A 15,416-nucleotide genomic window follows, 5' to 3' on the forward strand; every position below is an offset into this window, starting at 1 on the left:
CCCCTCCCCCTCCCCCCTGACCCGAGGTTGCCAGATAGGCTGCAGGATCCAGCAGGAACGTAGGCTGCTACGTAGCTGTGGTAACTAGAGCAGAGCTGGCAACCCCGATGCCGAAACACTACTGACTTTGTGATTGGTAGATAGGTGGAGGGTGGCGCTTCAGGCCAAAACACAAGATGACAACATCAACATCAGTTGAGGGCTGCAACTTCACTTTTTAAATGACAATATCCTGGCCGGACTACTGTTGTCAGTGATATAAGTATTTGAAATGAACATGATTTCTTAATGTCTAGTGACATATCAGGGCCATTTTATGATTAATTGAAATACATTTCTTACATACAGCTCCTTTAAGTTCAAAATCCTTCATTGTCACTGCTAAAATAGCCTGGTAGATCATCATACAAGCAATATAAGATCAAACTTTGCAGTCTGCTTGATTCCAGAGATTTGCAGTCTGGCTTGATAGAGAGTAAAATTATTCCACAATTGAGATTCTTTTAGCCTCGTGACATCAAAGAATTTGATGAACACAGACTTAATTTCTGTAATGGCACACAAAATAATGTCACAACACCGGATCTTTCTTATTAAAGCTACCTAATGAGTAGATTTTCCTATTTCTCTGCCAATACATTTTGACCAGCTCAAAATGCATAATGAAGCCTTTTAGTAGTTTGCTAAGTAGTTGGCATCATTGCTTTTTACAAATGTGCAGACTTCCGTCTTGTCTGCTCGATGTATATTTGCTACATAAAACAATTAATAAAACAATTGTTGTGCTATGTACGCAAGCGTCATTTGGGCGTTGTTGGCTGTTGAACTTTAAAAAATAAAATAAAAAATAATTTATTCACAAACTAAAAGAAAATATCACTCATTCTTATAGAATATACAGATGGCATTTAAACCAAGTAAACATAATAAGGATGAGCTAAAGAAACATTTTACTTTTGCCAAGAATAAACTAAATAGGTTATTATTATTACATAAAATCCGTGAAGAGAACGCGTCTTAAACTGAGGGAACGATTTGTAAGCGGAACTAACTGAAGCGCGCGTGTATCCCGCGTACATGTCCAGACAGACATCCGGTTGGAGGATTCGTCCGTTGGTCAACTTTAAAATTACAAATCAAAACACATTTATTTTATGTAAACAGATTTATACTGCAAAATACCTGACGAACAGTCTTTCACACGCACCTCATGGCGGGTTGGAGTGTCTGCTAACTGGTGCTGAATGTGCACGAGCCGCGTGCGAGACTGAACGAGTTGGTAAACAAAGTTGCGGATTGCGTGAAATAGAAAGTTGAAGGGCGTCTTACCTGCTGATCCACCCGCAATGATCTGATGAGACGCCTCTCTCAATAAACTTTGCTTTTTAGATGTCATTTTCTGATTCCGGGCCTATGTCGAGAAGGAAAAAATGTTATAGCAGCGTTGCCGCATTTTAAACCGATTCGTTATTTTATCATTAATCAGAGTCTCAGTGAAATGTAATGCGTAATTACATTGAAAAGGCCTATAGGAATGAGTTTGTACGTTAATGTGGTCATAAGCCGCATGATATAGTGCTGCGGACTACACGTGTGTGTTTAAACCTTACTTTAGTTTGGGATTTCAGGAAATATTGTGTATTGTAGTTCCTCGCGTTACGGAGATGCAGCGCTGTACTGACACGCGGCGTGTTGGCGCGCGCGAGCTAAAACGAGGGAGTCGGGGTGTGTGAGCGCGCTCTTGGGCAATGCAGTTTAATTTTAACTCGGAGACAGATTCAGAGTTCACTGGGGCCACAGGCAGAGGGCGAATGCGAACGAATTATGTAATAGAGTAGAAATAATAAGCTAATAAATACGGTACTATTGCTTGTTTACAGCATTTCACATTCTGAGTGTCACTGTGGTTATATTAAAAACCTAAGCAATTCTCATCTGCAAACAGTTTTGCTAAAGGTTTTTACCAGAAATAACGTTTTCAGGCATTTTCAGTAAATATATGTAGTTTCAAGGCGATTTTTATAGGCCTAGATGAAGACAGTTCCCTTCAAATTCACACAGGTGTCCTAGAAGAGTAATCAGGAATTTGTGTAGTTCATCACGTGTCACTTTCGTCCAAAAGTTCAAATGCCTTTTGGCTCAGTTTTGAATGGTATATTTAATGTTTTATCACTTAAAACAATAAACTTTTTTTGTGAAATGTTAGTTTTTTTTTTTTTTAAACAAATGCTAAATAATATTTTATGTAATGCCATTCCTCAATTTTAATTCATACATTATGACTTAAAGGCCCGGTTTCACAGACAGGGCTTAGATAAAGCCAGGATTAGGCCTTAGTTCAATTATGACATTAACGTGCCTTAGAAATAAAAAATAAACATTACTGGTGTGCATCTTGAGACAAAACAATGGCCATGACATATTTAAGATAGCCTATGTCAGTGCATCTTGCTTTTAGTTAAAACAGCTCAAACATGCATTTTAGTCTGGGACATTCAGATATGTCACTGTATTTTGTTTGAGTTTTACAACAGAACCCGGAGCTTAAAATAGTTTACTTGATGTCTCATAAACTAAAAGCTGTCATTTTAAATGTGAAGTGAAACATAAAAATACATCCTTGAGAAAGTCTGGGGTTCCTCCAAACCATGTGAGCCACAGATTTTTTTTCCCCTCCTGCAAAAGGCAACAATGAAAAGCATGCTTTCCCTAATTCAACGTTACAACTCGCTTAGAGAGAGAGTGTGGCTGAATAATGAGCATATTACCGTATTAGCTTAGAACATACACATCTTTTCCCCGTTTAATTTTCAAATGTGAATTTATAGCAGGCTATTGGCAGGGAAATGCCATTAGCACTTTGACCTGCCTGGAGTGTGAGAGCAGAGAAAACCCCACCCCGTCTATAAACCTACACGGTGGCCAGCAAATCTGTGAACTTTTGCAGTTATGAATCAGTGTTTTCTGCAATATAAGAACAAGTAAATCTAAACAAACTTTTCTGTAAACATTTTCTGAGGCTTTACTGTGATTGCTATGGACAGAGAAAGCCTTTAGCCTAAACGAAAAGGTTTTCTTGATAAATATTTGAATGGAGACATGTTTTTCACATAAGTGGAAAAGAAGAACTTAACATAATAGTCATATTATGTGCGTAAGTGTTATATAATTTAGTCCACAAATCGAGCTTTTCCTTGAAATGAAAATGCAAGAATTAAAAATCGAAAAAGAAACGGCAGCACAATTAACTTTTTATTTGCAACAATCTCTATGGCATATAAAATTTCAAGCTCTCACAGCATCACTTCTGAATGTCTGTACTGCCACATTTTTGGCCTTGAATCTTAACAATGACAAAAGTGACATTATTTCCAATTGGCTGCTTGGAACACTCAGGTTTTCTAGAAAAGTCTTGACTAAAGAAAATAAGTTGGTTAGACCAAAAATGATTTTTCTAAATGACAAAATAAATATTCAAAATTCAGAGAAAGTGGTTTGATTCATAGAATAATTCAAGTCATATCATTATTACAGCTTTTTCAAAACTCATCCCTACACCCTCAAATCTTTCAGAATCTGCCATATTATGGGTACAGTGTGTCTTTACCTACTTTGTCAATTATCCATTTCTGAAACATAATTCTTTGCATTTCTCTCTTTTACAAAGTAGATAACACTTGTATTTGTGGTTAAGTTTTATGATTTATGGTGAAAAAAAGAAAATGAAAGGATTTTCTATGGTTGAAAGCATGCAATGTTTTTCACTGTGTCGTAACTATGCTACGATTTAATATTTTTTTAAATCTAATTTCTAAAAAACTGCATATGTCATAATGATATCATCAGTGCTGGGTAGTAACTAATTACATCATTTTTGGAATCTGATAATGTAATCCAGATTAAGTACTTGTAATTAGATTACATTTTAAAATACTCGAAATCACACTACAGCTACTTTTTATTGATTACATGCTTACATATTATTCACACAATGGCAGCAAATCATTTATAATTGATTGATTCTCCCTAATTATTCTTTTTCACATTTTAAATTTCATGTTTCTGTCATCCAGTCGACCAGCCACTAGTCGGGTGGCTATAATTCCATGTAAAATTGAGAGGCCACAAAGCATTTGACCTCTGGATTAATAGAAATCATTTCACTTTTAAGGAGCCTTTTCTCAAAAGTTCAACATTGCAAATCGAATCAACTTCTGACGAACACATTAATTATTATTTGAATTATCACTCCGTAAGTCATTTAACCATATTGCTATGTCTTTGAAAGGCATTTGTCTTTTATAACACATTTTTATTATTAGAATTTTTATTTTAAAATAATTTATTTAAATTTTAAATTTTATGATTTATTTAATTATTATATTTTCAATTAACTCACAAATCCACCTGCAGTTCCTTCACAAACCCCAGTTTGGGAAACCCTGACGTTATGTAATGTTTAATGCACTTCATGTCGTTGATAAAGAATGGACTATATTTTCTTTCTCTTTGTATTTTTATATCAATATGGTACAATATTATCCTATTTAAATCAATGTGATAAACGAGTTGGGTCAAAAGTGATCAAAAAGTAGTCCGATTATATTACCCTAAATATGTAATGTAATGGATTACGATACTAACTACAATTTTTGTAAAGTAATATGGAGTCAGAAATGAAATACAAATTGGTAAGTAATCTACCCAGCACTGGATATCATTATATAATTATGACCATTCTCAAGCTACAAACTTCACGAAAATATATGATCCTGCACATATTAACGTAATGTTGTGAAATGTGTGGGGTGTGCATCGATTTTTTTTCTCTATACAAAAGGCAAGGCTATGGCTAATATAAGTAAATATGAAATATGTGTGTGCCTTTTTGCAACTACTGTATTACATAAAACTTGTCACTATGTTAAGATGAAAACAGATTGGCTCAGATGAAGCATTATGTTTGGTAGTACATGGCACGTAATATGAGAGCATAAACTAAAACTTTTAGCCCAAACTCTGTAACTTGCTGATGAGGTGCTGATGATGTCATTTCCTGTTTGGATAAATGAGAAGAACTCATCAACCCTGTTACACTACCATTAGACACACTAACAGTACCACTCTTGAGTTTTGTACCACATAAGACTGTCCTTTCTATCCTGGTTAGCTAACTGGTTTCCACATATGTGCTAATATAATAGAGATGATCTGTTTCTACGCCTGATGAAGTATTCACTGTATAAACTTGATGGTATAAACTGTATATGACTGATGGTGCCATTAATTAATGTACCGTTAATCAGTGGAAATGTCCTGAACAAATATAAACAAAAATCTAACTAAACCATAGACAATTCAAACAAAGACATAGATGAAACAAAATCATGTTACGCACAAATGAAAAAGTCAAACCATGTCTGTAACTGGACGTCCAGTTTAAAAGCTCTAATTCCTTAAAAATGAGCGCCAATCTTTTTGCACTCAAGAATAAAATACTCTTGGATCTACTCCGACTCGGTGGGTGATCTTCTCAGGGTGGGTTACTACAAAAACCCACTTCGTGATGTGTTTATTTTTTGTATTTGGACTACGAACAGTGTGCAAGTAGTTGACCGTTTCGCACAATAAATAACTTTTTTCTTCCAGTTTATTGTTTGAACCTTCAAACACAAAAAGTTTGAACTGTATCCCAAATGTAATCATCTAAAGTTTCCCAAAATGTGTTTTTGTTTGTGTATGCGGACCATGCGATAGGTTGCGGATGTGTCCAGACACCTGGAGACTGAGGTTTTAAAGGAGAGTGGGGCCTTTGGTTGTGTATGTCATTGAGGGGAAGTGCCGGCTGTCGATGTCCCAGAGCTTCCGGTCTCCTTGAGGCCCCAGCACTGAGCCTTGAGTCTGGTTACCGGCCCCTGGTAAGCTGGAGGTCCAGTAGTTAATATAACTAGCCATGAGGAGCGTCAGTTCCAGGATCTACAGCATTGAAAGAGAGAGAGAGAGAAACACAATGAACCAGCAGAATCAGAGGTACAAACTCTTTAGTAGATGGATATTTCTATATTTAACTTGCTCTTACTGTATCTAGCCAAAAAAGACTTGAAGCACAGAAATGCGAATACAGATCCTCACTCAGTGGAGCTCATTAGCACTTCCTGTATCATGTAACACCTGTTTTTCCCATCAGATGTAATTCAGATAGTGGTTTCAGATGGGCTGTATGAGTTTTTAAGATGTGTTTTTAAGATCTGATTTTACCCCCACACACTTAAGATAAGATTTCTAAGATGGGTAATAAAACTTAATGCTAAAAACACCACATATATCAGAATTCTGTCTTTACTGGCAGCATTTGGAAATGCAGTTAAACTGTGTTTTCCCTTTTGTAACTTAGCATGTCTTACCTTTGGTTTAGCCAGTGCAAATAAAAGTTTATCCACAGTCTTCTTGCCCAAAGCCTGGTCTTTAATCTGGCTGATCACTAGCATGAAATCTTCCTTGCAGCCTCCGAAGGTGATCACTGACTGGTATGGATATGTGGCGAATGGGTGCTAAAAAATTAGAGCACACAAAATTGAGAAATTTTGTCTTATTGGACTCTACAAAAACAAACGTATACACTACCATTCAAAAGTTTGGGGTGTTTTTGAAAGAAATTAATACTTCTATTCAGAAAGAATGCATTAAACTGATCAAAAGTGATAGTAAATACTTTTATATCTATTTATACTGCAACACAGTTTCCACAAAATTACTGATCAGTACAACTGCTTTCAACATTGACGATAATAATGACAATAAATGTTTTTTTAAGCACCAAATCAGCATATTAAATATGATTTCTGAAGGATTATGTGACACTGAAAATGTAGCTTTGTCATCACAGGAATATATTTTTAAATATGTTTAAAATATAAAAACAACCGTTTAACATTTAACTATGTATCACACAATATAAAAGTTTTTACTGTTACTGGCTTTCTGTTCCCATTTGGATTTTTTTTTTCCAGTGAGCTGGTGAGAATAGTGAATGGATGAAGAAATAAACCAAAATAAAAGAAGACATAAAAATAGAAAATTACAGAGTCTGCCCTGACCCTGTTTATTCTTTCTCAAAACAGCTAGACTTCTCCAAGTGAGAATACAGCCAACTGGGCAAGATATCAGGACTACAGCTTTTGGAAACTTCCAGGTCAATAAACATTTCAAACCAGCACACCTGCCAGTGTGGCTCCCTCAGTGCCAGATAGATCTTATACAGTTCTAGAAAAATAAGAGCAGGATTGAGAAATGCACCGTGCCAAGAGAGGGCGCTAAAGGTCTGAAAAGAAGTGCACTTACAAAAGAGGCCCAGCAAGCTTGAGGACCAGAGGTGTAAAAGCAGAAATATGAAGCTCATTTTTTGTTATAGCTGATTAAATTGTTCTTTTGAGCTGGGACCACGTTTCTAGGTGAATGAACGTCTGGTTGTGCGCTACACATGGACATCACTAAAACATTCATATATTTTAAGTGGTGGGATATGCTGGAACAGTGAATGGGTATAAATGTTAATTGGTTGAGATCAGTATTGAAGTATTTGTTCATTTCCAGTAATACACTAGTTCAATCGTGGCAACTCTCGGAGTGAATTATTTAACCAGCATGGGGCATGGAATGTACACACACTACTGCTGAGCAAATACAACAATTTGTTTAGCTTAGTTAAAATAACACATAAGGACATGCTGCTGCAAGAGTATATTAAAACCCCTAGAGCAGATCTCTACAAGTGGTACCAGAGAGGAGGAGGGGTAAACAAAATGTTTCATAATCATGCAGCAGGGTGATCGAAATGTACGGAATATATGGTTACGTGGATAAGGAAGTACATCTGGTTGGCTAATGCCACAGCATTAGAGGAACCAATCAGTGCTCGGTTAGAGTTCACTGAATTATGTATTCTAAATGTATTTCCTTTTGACTCAGCTATGTCCTTATAGATTTAAAGATATTTACTTCTGTAAGGACCACTACCGTCAAATATGATTGACAATTAGCATACAGTTTGGATTGGCGGTATGGTTCCGTTCTGGGCGAGAACAGGGAGAGCAGCAATAATCCCCCTTGGGGTAAACACAACAGAACCAACATGAAAATTTGCAAATATATTTAATTCAAGATTTTAAAGTACAACATTATTCGATCATTATTCTGATTCAAGGGGAATCAGAATGTCAAATCCTGACTGGGCGAGAGGAGGAGCTGGGGATGGAGGAGGGTAATTAGCTCCTGAGAAATGCGATAGCTGCTGATAATACTGAAGGAGCTTATATATGTATACGGTGATAGGCGTCGTATTCCTATAGGTAGATGCGGATCAGCTGAGGGTCAGCTGATGCGAGCTTGACTAACGTGACCTACCAGAACTAACGCTATGCTTGATAATTGTAATAACATCACATACCTTCTTATTGTTATATTCTCAAAACAGCATTATAGTTGCACTGCACTTTTGACTTGTAGGTTTCCATTATAAGAACATTACTGTAAGTATGTTTTTCATTTGTTTTTACAACCTGAGGGAGTCTAAATGGTAATTAACAGCACACTTAAGAGCTTAAGTTGTAAATGGCCCGTAATATTCCTTTAACGTAGTCTTACTTTCTGAAACTATAAGTATCCACATACACTCACCATTGTGTAGTCCAGGACACTCAGCCCATCCTCATTTACAGCCAGCCACACCTGAGTTTGATCCAATGAAGAGGGAGGCAATGGCTGTGCACCAACAGAGTGGGAGTAAAAGGAGAAATTCTGTCATGTTTTAACAGCGCTCTTGTGAAAAGGTACATCTGAAAACCTTTTTAAGTGGTCGAGGTTGCGACCACGTAATTTTGGCAGTGGTTCTGGAAACTGTAGCCTCTCCTACATCTGAACTTACCTTGGCACTGAACAGCTTGGCCCCAAACAGAGGCCACTTGCGGGCCACGGTCAGATAGATTCTCACACATTCGGAGGCTGTGCACCCACCCAGGACAGACCACTTAGTGGCCAAACGCTCACCGAGGTCCCTGTGGGACAAAGTTACTATTAAATAGAGTGTTTGTATAGAGTGTCATCCAGTGAGCTCTTTTTAAATGAAGAAAAACAGCATATTAATGTCAATAAAGCAAAGTATATACATACTATATATATGTGTGTGTGTGTATATGTATATGTATGTATGTATGTATATATATATATTTATATATATATGTGTGTGTGTGTGTATGTGTGTAGTAGATAGATGCATCTATATGTATACACTCATAGTGTTTTCTTTGCAAAAAAAAGTATATATATATATATTAGGGCTGTCAAAGTTAACACATTAATGCATGCAATTAATTTAAAATTCGTAACTTTTAAAATTCTCGTTTAAGTTAACACAAAAAACTACAGATAAATTATTACATTTATCATATAAATTATAATTATACTGAAATAACTATTATACTGATTATACTATTTATTAAAATAATTATGACATTAATTCTATTAATATTATATAATTATATTAAATTAAATAGTATACAATTAAATGCTAAAGATGAATGATAATATAATATAATATAATATAATATAATATAATATAATATAATAAACATGAATGTGACGTGATTATAATGTACTCTATCAAATAAATGTGACTTTACCTGAGCTGTTCCATGCTGAATCCTTGCTTGTAGCGTTTAGGGTAAAAACGCTCCAGTACCTGCAGAAGGACCTGTTGGGTCTTCGGCTGAGGAGAACCAGCGGGAGACATTGCTGGCCGGTCTAGGTCACCATGCTCGACCTAAAAGATAATTGAGTTGTGTTTGTTACCCACCACTTCAGATACACTTACGTGATTTAGATCAACACACACCTGTGCCATCAGCGCAGCCACTTCCAGGGCCAGTTCCTTACTGACAGGGAAGTGCCCTTGTTGTACTTTCTCATTTACTTGATAGGCCAGCAGAAGGCGCTCTCGCTCAGTTTCCCCCTTAGCCTGAGCTCGGAAACACAGCCTATGAGGAAGATTGAATACAAATTTTTTTAAAATATTGATAAAAACATTCTTAATTGTTCATGTCATTGTTCATTGGCGTACAAGACCACCGTATTTCAAACGTACCTGCTTTTATAAGTGAGACGGACAATCCGTGTTCCTTCATATTTTCCAGGATGAAGTTCTTTCAGTGCCTGTTCCCACTTGGAGATCACATCACAAATCTGCACCAGAGGATTACAAAAATATTTTTTTTGCAGCAAAGAAAATGTACTTTATAAAATCTGTAATATTAAAATTTTCATATTATACTTTATTGCTGGGCTGCAGGCAGTGCTCCAGGTCTTTGCCAGAGGGGTCGTCAGTGAAGAGAGCAAAGCCTGAAATCTGTGGTTTCCTCATGCCTGCCCTCTGGTTCACTGTGTTCAGGAACTCCTCCACTGTGGTCGAACCATCAAAACCTACAACCTATAGACGTGGAGAAAGATAAGATGGTATGAAGAACATCCTGTATAGTAAAACTTTTTTACTGTTATGTATTCCATATCATATATCAAGGACCTGTTTACCCTTGGAATCAACCATGCATTTTTTGTGACCGGATCACAAGTGGTCAGTGCTGAATACAGGTATAAATGGGGGCTAAAACCTGTTCTGACCAGAACACAAGCAACCACAAATGGAGGTAGTCAGAAACGCATGTGAGCACACTGCACGTGTAGTGTAAATGCTCATCCGTCCTGACTGCAACTTAACTCTGCAATCCGTGTTTTCTCTTTTGTATGGTAGGGGGTGCTATAACCCATCTTCTGAAAGAGTCCAGAATCTCCGGATCAAAATACAGGAAGAGAAGAAGCATAAACAAGCTGTAGAAGGCGAAGCATCACAAAAATCTGATTTTCTCCGCTTTTTGTCCAAAATGTTGCTTTTTAAAAATTTTTTTTATGAAACTAACCTACATTCAAGTGTTGATAAAAAAAGAATGCATGAAGCTAGAATAAAATATCAGGTGTAACAGGTAAAAGTTTGCATAATGTGTTTTTTGTCAAATATCACATCTGATACACTAGGCTTTCACGGCTCATTTAAGCTGTGTCCCAATTCAGTGACTGTATCTTTCGAAGGCTGCATTTGAAGCGGCGTGACGACTTCATTCAAAGACTCCTTCGAATGCTGCCTATAAATGCATCCTTTATTTCCCGAGCCATGAAGGATAGAACTAGTGGATCCTTTGCAGCCTAGCCTATCCCAAGATGCATTGCGCGCCAGTGACGACGAGGAAATGCGGAATTTCACTTTTAAATGCAAGTATTGGGTTTAAACTTACTCAAATATCTATTGATACAAATGTGTAAAAAAAAAAAAGCTGTTCAAATGTTGACTTATATCTTACTAAGATGCTATCGTATATAGTTTACTCTTTATTATGTACAGAAATGGACCAAGGTATACATATTTAGATCGGTTGTGAACCCTGTTTTGACTTCAAAAAAGTCCATTACAAACATTCCTGGCACTCGTCAGCGGCAGCTGTCACAGTTGCACCTCGGTTTTATTCAGAAGCCCAAACTGAACAAAAATATGCAATTTGGTAAAGTTGCCATATTTATATGACAAAAAGTAAAATGAAATTTTGATAGCTTGTAATGTAAATCAATGAGAATTTTTATACCAGTATGGCAGACTACTTACATAAAATGCATATAAATATCAGTTGTCACTCTCTACCTCCCAATAATGTCTTAGTAAGATGATATATAATGCTCAGTTTTATGATCAAAGCTCTGTAGATTCTATTGTGGAGGCAAACATATAATGCAAAGCAATAAAATGATGATTGAGAGATGTACAAATAAACATTCCCCAAAAGACTGGTGTGTCCTATTTGATCCTAACATTTTAACATGATTTTTCCAAAAAACTATGGATAGTCAAGTAAAAGTTGCTAAAAGGCCTTTTACTTACTAAAAAGTATAATCTCTAAATCAGAAGGCTTGTAGTAGATGGTGTACAGCAGTTTTTTTCAGCTAAGTTTTGATCATGTTCATAATTTAGAGGTGTTAGAAATGTGCGTATCAAATATGATACTGTAAGCTTTATTGGGGTAAATGTAAGGGCCACTGAAAGTGTTTGTGTACCTCATAAGTGTTGTTCATGAAGTGTACAGGTATGCTGAAGGGTAGAGAGTGATGATAGGGGTTTCTCAACAGAATAGATAGAATTTCCATCCGCGAAGGCTTTGCTTCTCTCTCTCCATTCTGTAAAGTTCTCTCTACTGAGCGCTGGCAGTACACAGCATATTTCCCCACTTCCGTCCTGTGAGTGTACATAAACAAACTCAGGTTTTCAAGTACATTAGACATCACTGCACAACCCTTATTCTAATCAGTCCTTTTCCAGTAAACACAACAAAATGCCCTTAAATCCAAACATAATTTCTCTAGTTTCATTGTCAGATTTTTCCAACTTGTTATAAGCGTAATAAGATTATTTCTGTAATTATGATAAAAAATTCAGCTTTGCTATACAAGGAAACAATAACAATTTAAAAATATTCAAATAGAAAAAAGTTGTTTTATATTGTAACAAAATTTCACAATATAAAGTTTTTTTCTGTATATTTGATCAAATAAACCAGTCTTGGTGAGCATAAAAGACTTTCAAAAACTTTTTAAAAATCACTTTTGAATGGTAGTGTATAGTTGTAAGTCTGATAATACAATTGTGAATCTGATTTACAGATATATAAAATGTAAATTCTTAAAATATACAATTGTTAGAAATTGTTTAATTATAAATAGTACAACTATTTACAATCTACTGTATATATATATATTCAGATTTATTAGTATAAATTACAAACATAAATATACATTTGGGTTTACAACTATATAGTCAGATATATAACTATATACTTGAATTGATAGGAGGATTTAGGGCCAGTATGGCCAGTGACCTGGGATCTGCGTTCTGCTGCAGGTACTGTCTCAGGTACCACAGGAAATGATGCTGAGGCAGGAAGAGAGCCACACACAATGACAACAGCTGCCAGCACTGAGAAAGAAAGAGAGAGAGAGAGAGAGAGAGAGAGAGAGAGGAGAGATATACAACACTTGATCTGATGATTCAGAGTGAAGTGTGTATCTGCACAAATATGACACTGACCTGTGTGAGGGCATAGTTGTGAGGAGTGCGGCAGTTGGTCTGTTTGATCAGCTGACAGTACATTTCATTCTGCAGCTCTGGATGTGTTAGGCACACCTGCAGTGCATTCTGGGCCAGCGAGGTGTGGTAGTCAATTGAGGGAGACTCCACCAGCACATTGATGAAAAGCTGGCAAGACTAACAGGGCCAAAAAAAAAAAAAAAACGTATTTGTATGCATGTGGGTCAATGACACAACACTCACATTTTGTCCTATTTATTAATTTATACAAAAATACATTACAAAATGTTATTCATAAAAAAAAGTCCCTTAAAATTTCAAATAACTCAATCAGGCAAAGTAAGTTCAGGTTGAAAAATATAATGTGGTGTGACTGCTTATATATTTCATTTTAAATGTATTTTGATTTATTTCAATTTAGATTGAAATCTTCAAAAAATCCTTAGCCTTCAAGTATGTAAAAGACGTAAGAAAAAATATGTTATTACTTTTTACTTGATATTTACACCACATTACATAAAGAGACAATAGTTAGGGCCCGAGCACCGATGGTGTGAGGACCCTCTTGGAATTGCTCTGTTTATTAGGGCCCGAGCACCGATGGTGTGAGGACCCTCTTGGAATTGCTCTGTTTATTATTATTATTCTTCTCCGCATTTAATCACATTTTTGAGGGCCTAAACATGCTCGAAAACTCACGAAACTTTGCACACGCGTCAGAACTGGCGAAAATTTACATCTGATATAGGTTTCAGAATTGGGCGGGGCAAAATGGCTCGATAGCGCCACCTATAAAAGTTCAACGGAGTGCGCCTCCCGCTATGTTCCACGTACGTTTATGAAATTCGGTACATACATGTAAGGACCTAATACCTACAAAAAAGTCTCTTGGAGCGTAGCCCTAAACACAACAGGAAGTCAGCCATTTTCAACTTCCTCTCAGATTTTTGTGCAGTTTTTGCCATTTTCATGCCTCGTACTTTAACGAACTCCTCCTACAGTTTTAATCTGATCATCTTCAAATTTGGTGAGTGTAATCTTAAGGCCTTTGCGACGTTAAATTGCGAAGATCTTGAGTTTTCGTCGAAGGGCGGGTCCTCGGCGGCCTGACAAATTTCGATGTTTCGCCATGAAACAGGAAGTTGCTGAAACTCAGGCATGGAATGTCCAATCTGCGCCAAACTTCACACGTTTGATAAGCGTTCTGTCCTGAACACATGACCATGCTCATATTCAGTTACAGTCATAGCGCCACCTGCTGGCAACAGGAAGTGACATGTTTAACACTGTTGTGAACTCCTGATAACATATAAAAAAGTGCCAGCAAGTGCTAAGCATGCTAACAACATACTAGACACATGTTAAAACATGCTAGCAAACACTTAGCTAATTGCTAAAGCATGCTATTACTGCAATTAAATAGGAATTTGCTGTAACTCAGGCACGGAATGTCCAATCTGCCCCAAACGTCACACGTTTGATAAGAGTCATGGCCTGAACACATCTACATGAGAATATTCAGTTATAGTAATAGCGCCACCTACTGGTAACAGGAAGTGTCATGTTTAACACGTTGATGCCGTTCTAGCAACATGTTAAAAATGCCATTGACTTCTAAACATGCTAGAAACATGTTAAAACATGCTAGCAAAACTTAGCTAAGTGCTAAAGCATGTTAATTCAATGAAACAGGATGTTGTTGTTATTCAAGAAGGCAATGTCCAATCTGCGCCAAACTTCACACTTTTGATAAGCGTTCTGTCCTGAACACATGACCATGCTCATATTCAGTTACAGTCATAGCGCCACCTGCTGGCAACAGGAAGTGACATGTTAAACACTGTTGTGGACTCCTAATAACATATAAAAAAGTTCCAGCATGTGCTAAACATGCTAACAACATACTAGAAACATGTTAAAACATGCTAGCAAACACTTAGCTTAGTGCTAAAGCATGCTAATACTGCAATTAAATAGGAATTTGCTGAAACACAGGCACGGAATGTCCAGTCTGCCCCAAACGTCACACGTTTGATAAGAGTCATGGCCTGAACACATCTACATGAGAATATTCAGTTATAGTAATAGCGCCACCTACTGGTAACAGGAAGTGTCATGTTTAACACGTTGATGCCGTTCTAGCAACATGTTAAAAATGCCATTGACTTCTAAACATGCTAGAAACATGTTAAAACATGCTAGCAAAACTTAGCTAAGTGCTAAAGCATGTTAATTCAAT

At 36.6% G+C, this 15,416-nt stretch overlaps 2 protein-coding genes across 3 annotated transcripts in view; both read right to left on the reverse strand.

Moving 5' to 3' along the window:
- The window catches only part of slc25a21 (solute carrier family 25 member 21), a 96,789-nt gene extending 94,636 nt beyond the window's left edge, over window positions 1–2,153 (reverse strand). Inside the window, exons 1-2 of the mRNA XM_082143333.1 lie at window positions 1,611–2,153; window positions 1,330–1,411 (exon numbers count right to left, since the gene is read on the reverse strand). Of these exons, the coding sequence (XP_081999459.1) occupies window positions 1,330–1,396 (67 nt within the window). The 5' untranslated portion in view covers window positions 1,397–1,411; window positions 1,611–2,153. The remainder of the gene's footprint in view (window positions 1–1,329; window positions 1,412–1,610) is intronic.
- Window positions 2,154–3,239: 1,086 nt separating this feature from the next.
- plekhh1 (pleckstrin homology domain containing, family H (with MyTH4 domain) member 1) overlaps window positions 3,240–15,416 on the reverse strand; it is a 50,374-nt gene continuing 38,197 nt past the window's right edge. For both annotated transcript variants that reach the window (XM_082143196.1, XM_082143197.1), the window contains exons 20-30: window positions 13,178–13,354; window positions 12,969–13,066; window positions 12,151–12,328; window positions 10,325–10,480; window positions 10,139–10,236; window positions 9,890–10,031; window positions 9,678–9,817; window positions 8,924–9,053; window positions 8,677–8,760; window positions 6,405–6,551; window positions 3,240–5,976 (exon numbers count right to left, since the gene is read on the reverse strand). In XM_082143196.1, the coding sequence (XP_081999322.1) occupies window positions 5,794–5,976; window positions 6,405–6,551; window positions 8,677–8,760; window positions 8,924–9,053; window positions 9,678–9,817; window positions 9,890–10,031; window positions 10,139–10,236; window positions 10,325–10,480; window positions 12,151–12,328; window positions 12,969–13,066; window positions 13,178–13,354 (1,533 nt within the window). In that variant the 3' untranslated portion in view covers window positions 3,240–5,793. The remainder of the gene's footprint in view (window positions 5,977–6,404; window positions 6,552–8,676; window positions 8,761–8,923; window positions 9,054–9,677; window positions 9,818–9,889; window positions 10,032–10,138; window positions 10,237–10,324; window positions 10,481–12,150; window positions 12,329–12,968; window positions 13,067–13,177; window positions 13,355–15,416) is intronic.

Source organism: Leuciscus leuciscus, assembly GCF_965113295.1.
Source record: "Leuciscus leuciscus genome assembly, chromosome: 17".
Taxonomy (NCBI): Eukaryota; Metazoa; Chordata; class Actinopteri; order Cypriniformes; family Leuciscidae; genus Leuciscus; species Leuciscus leuciscus.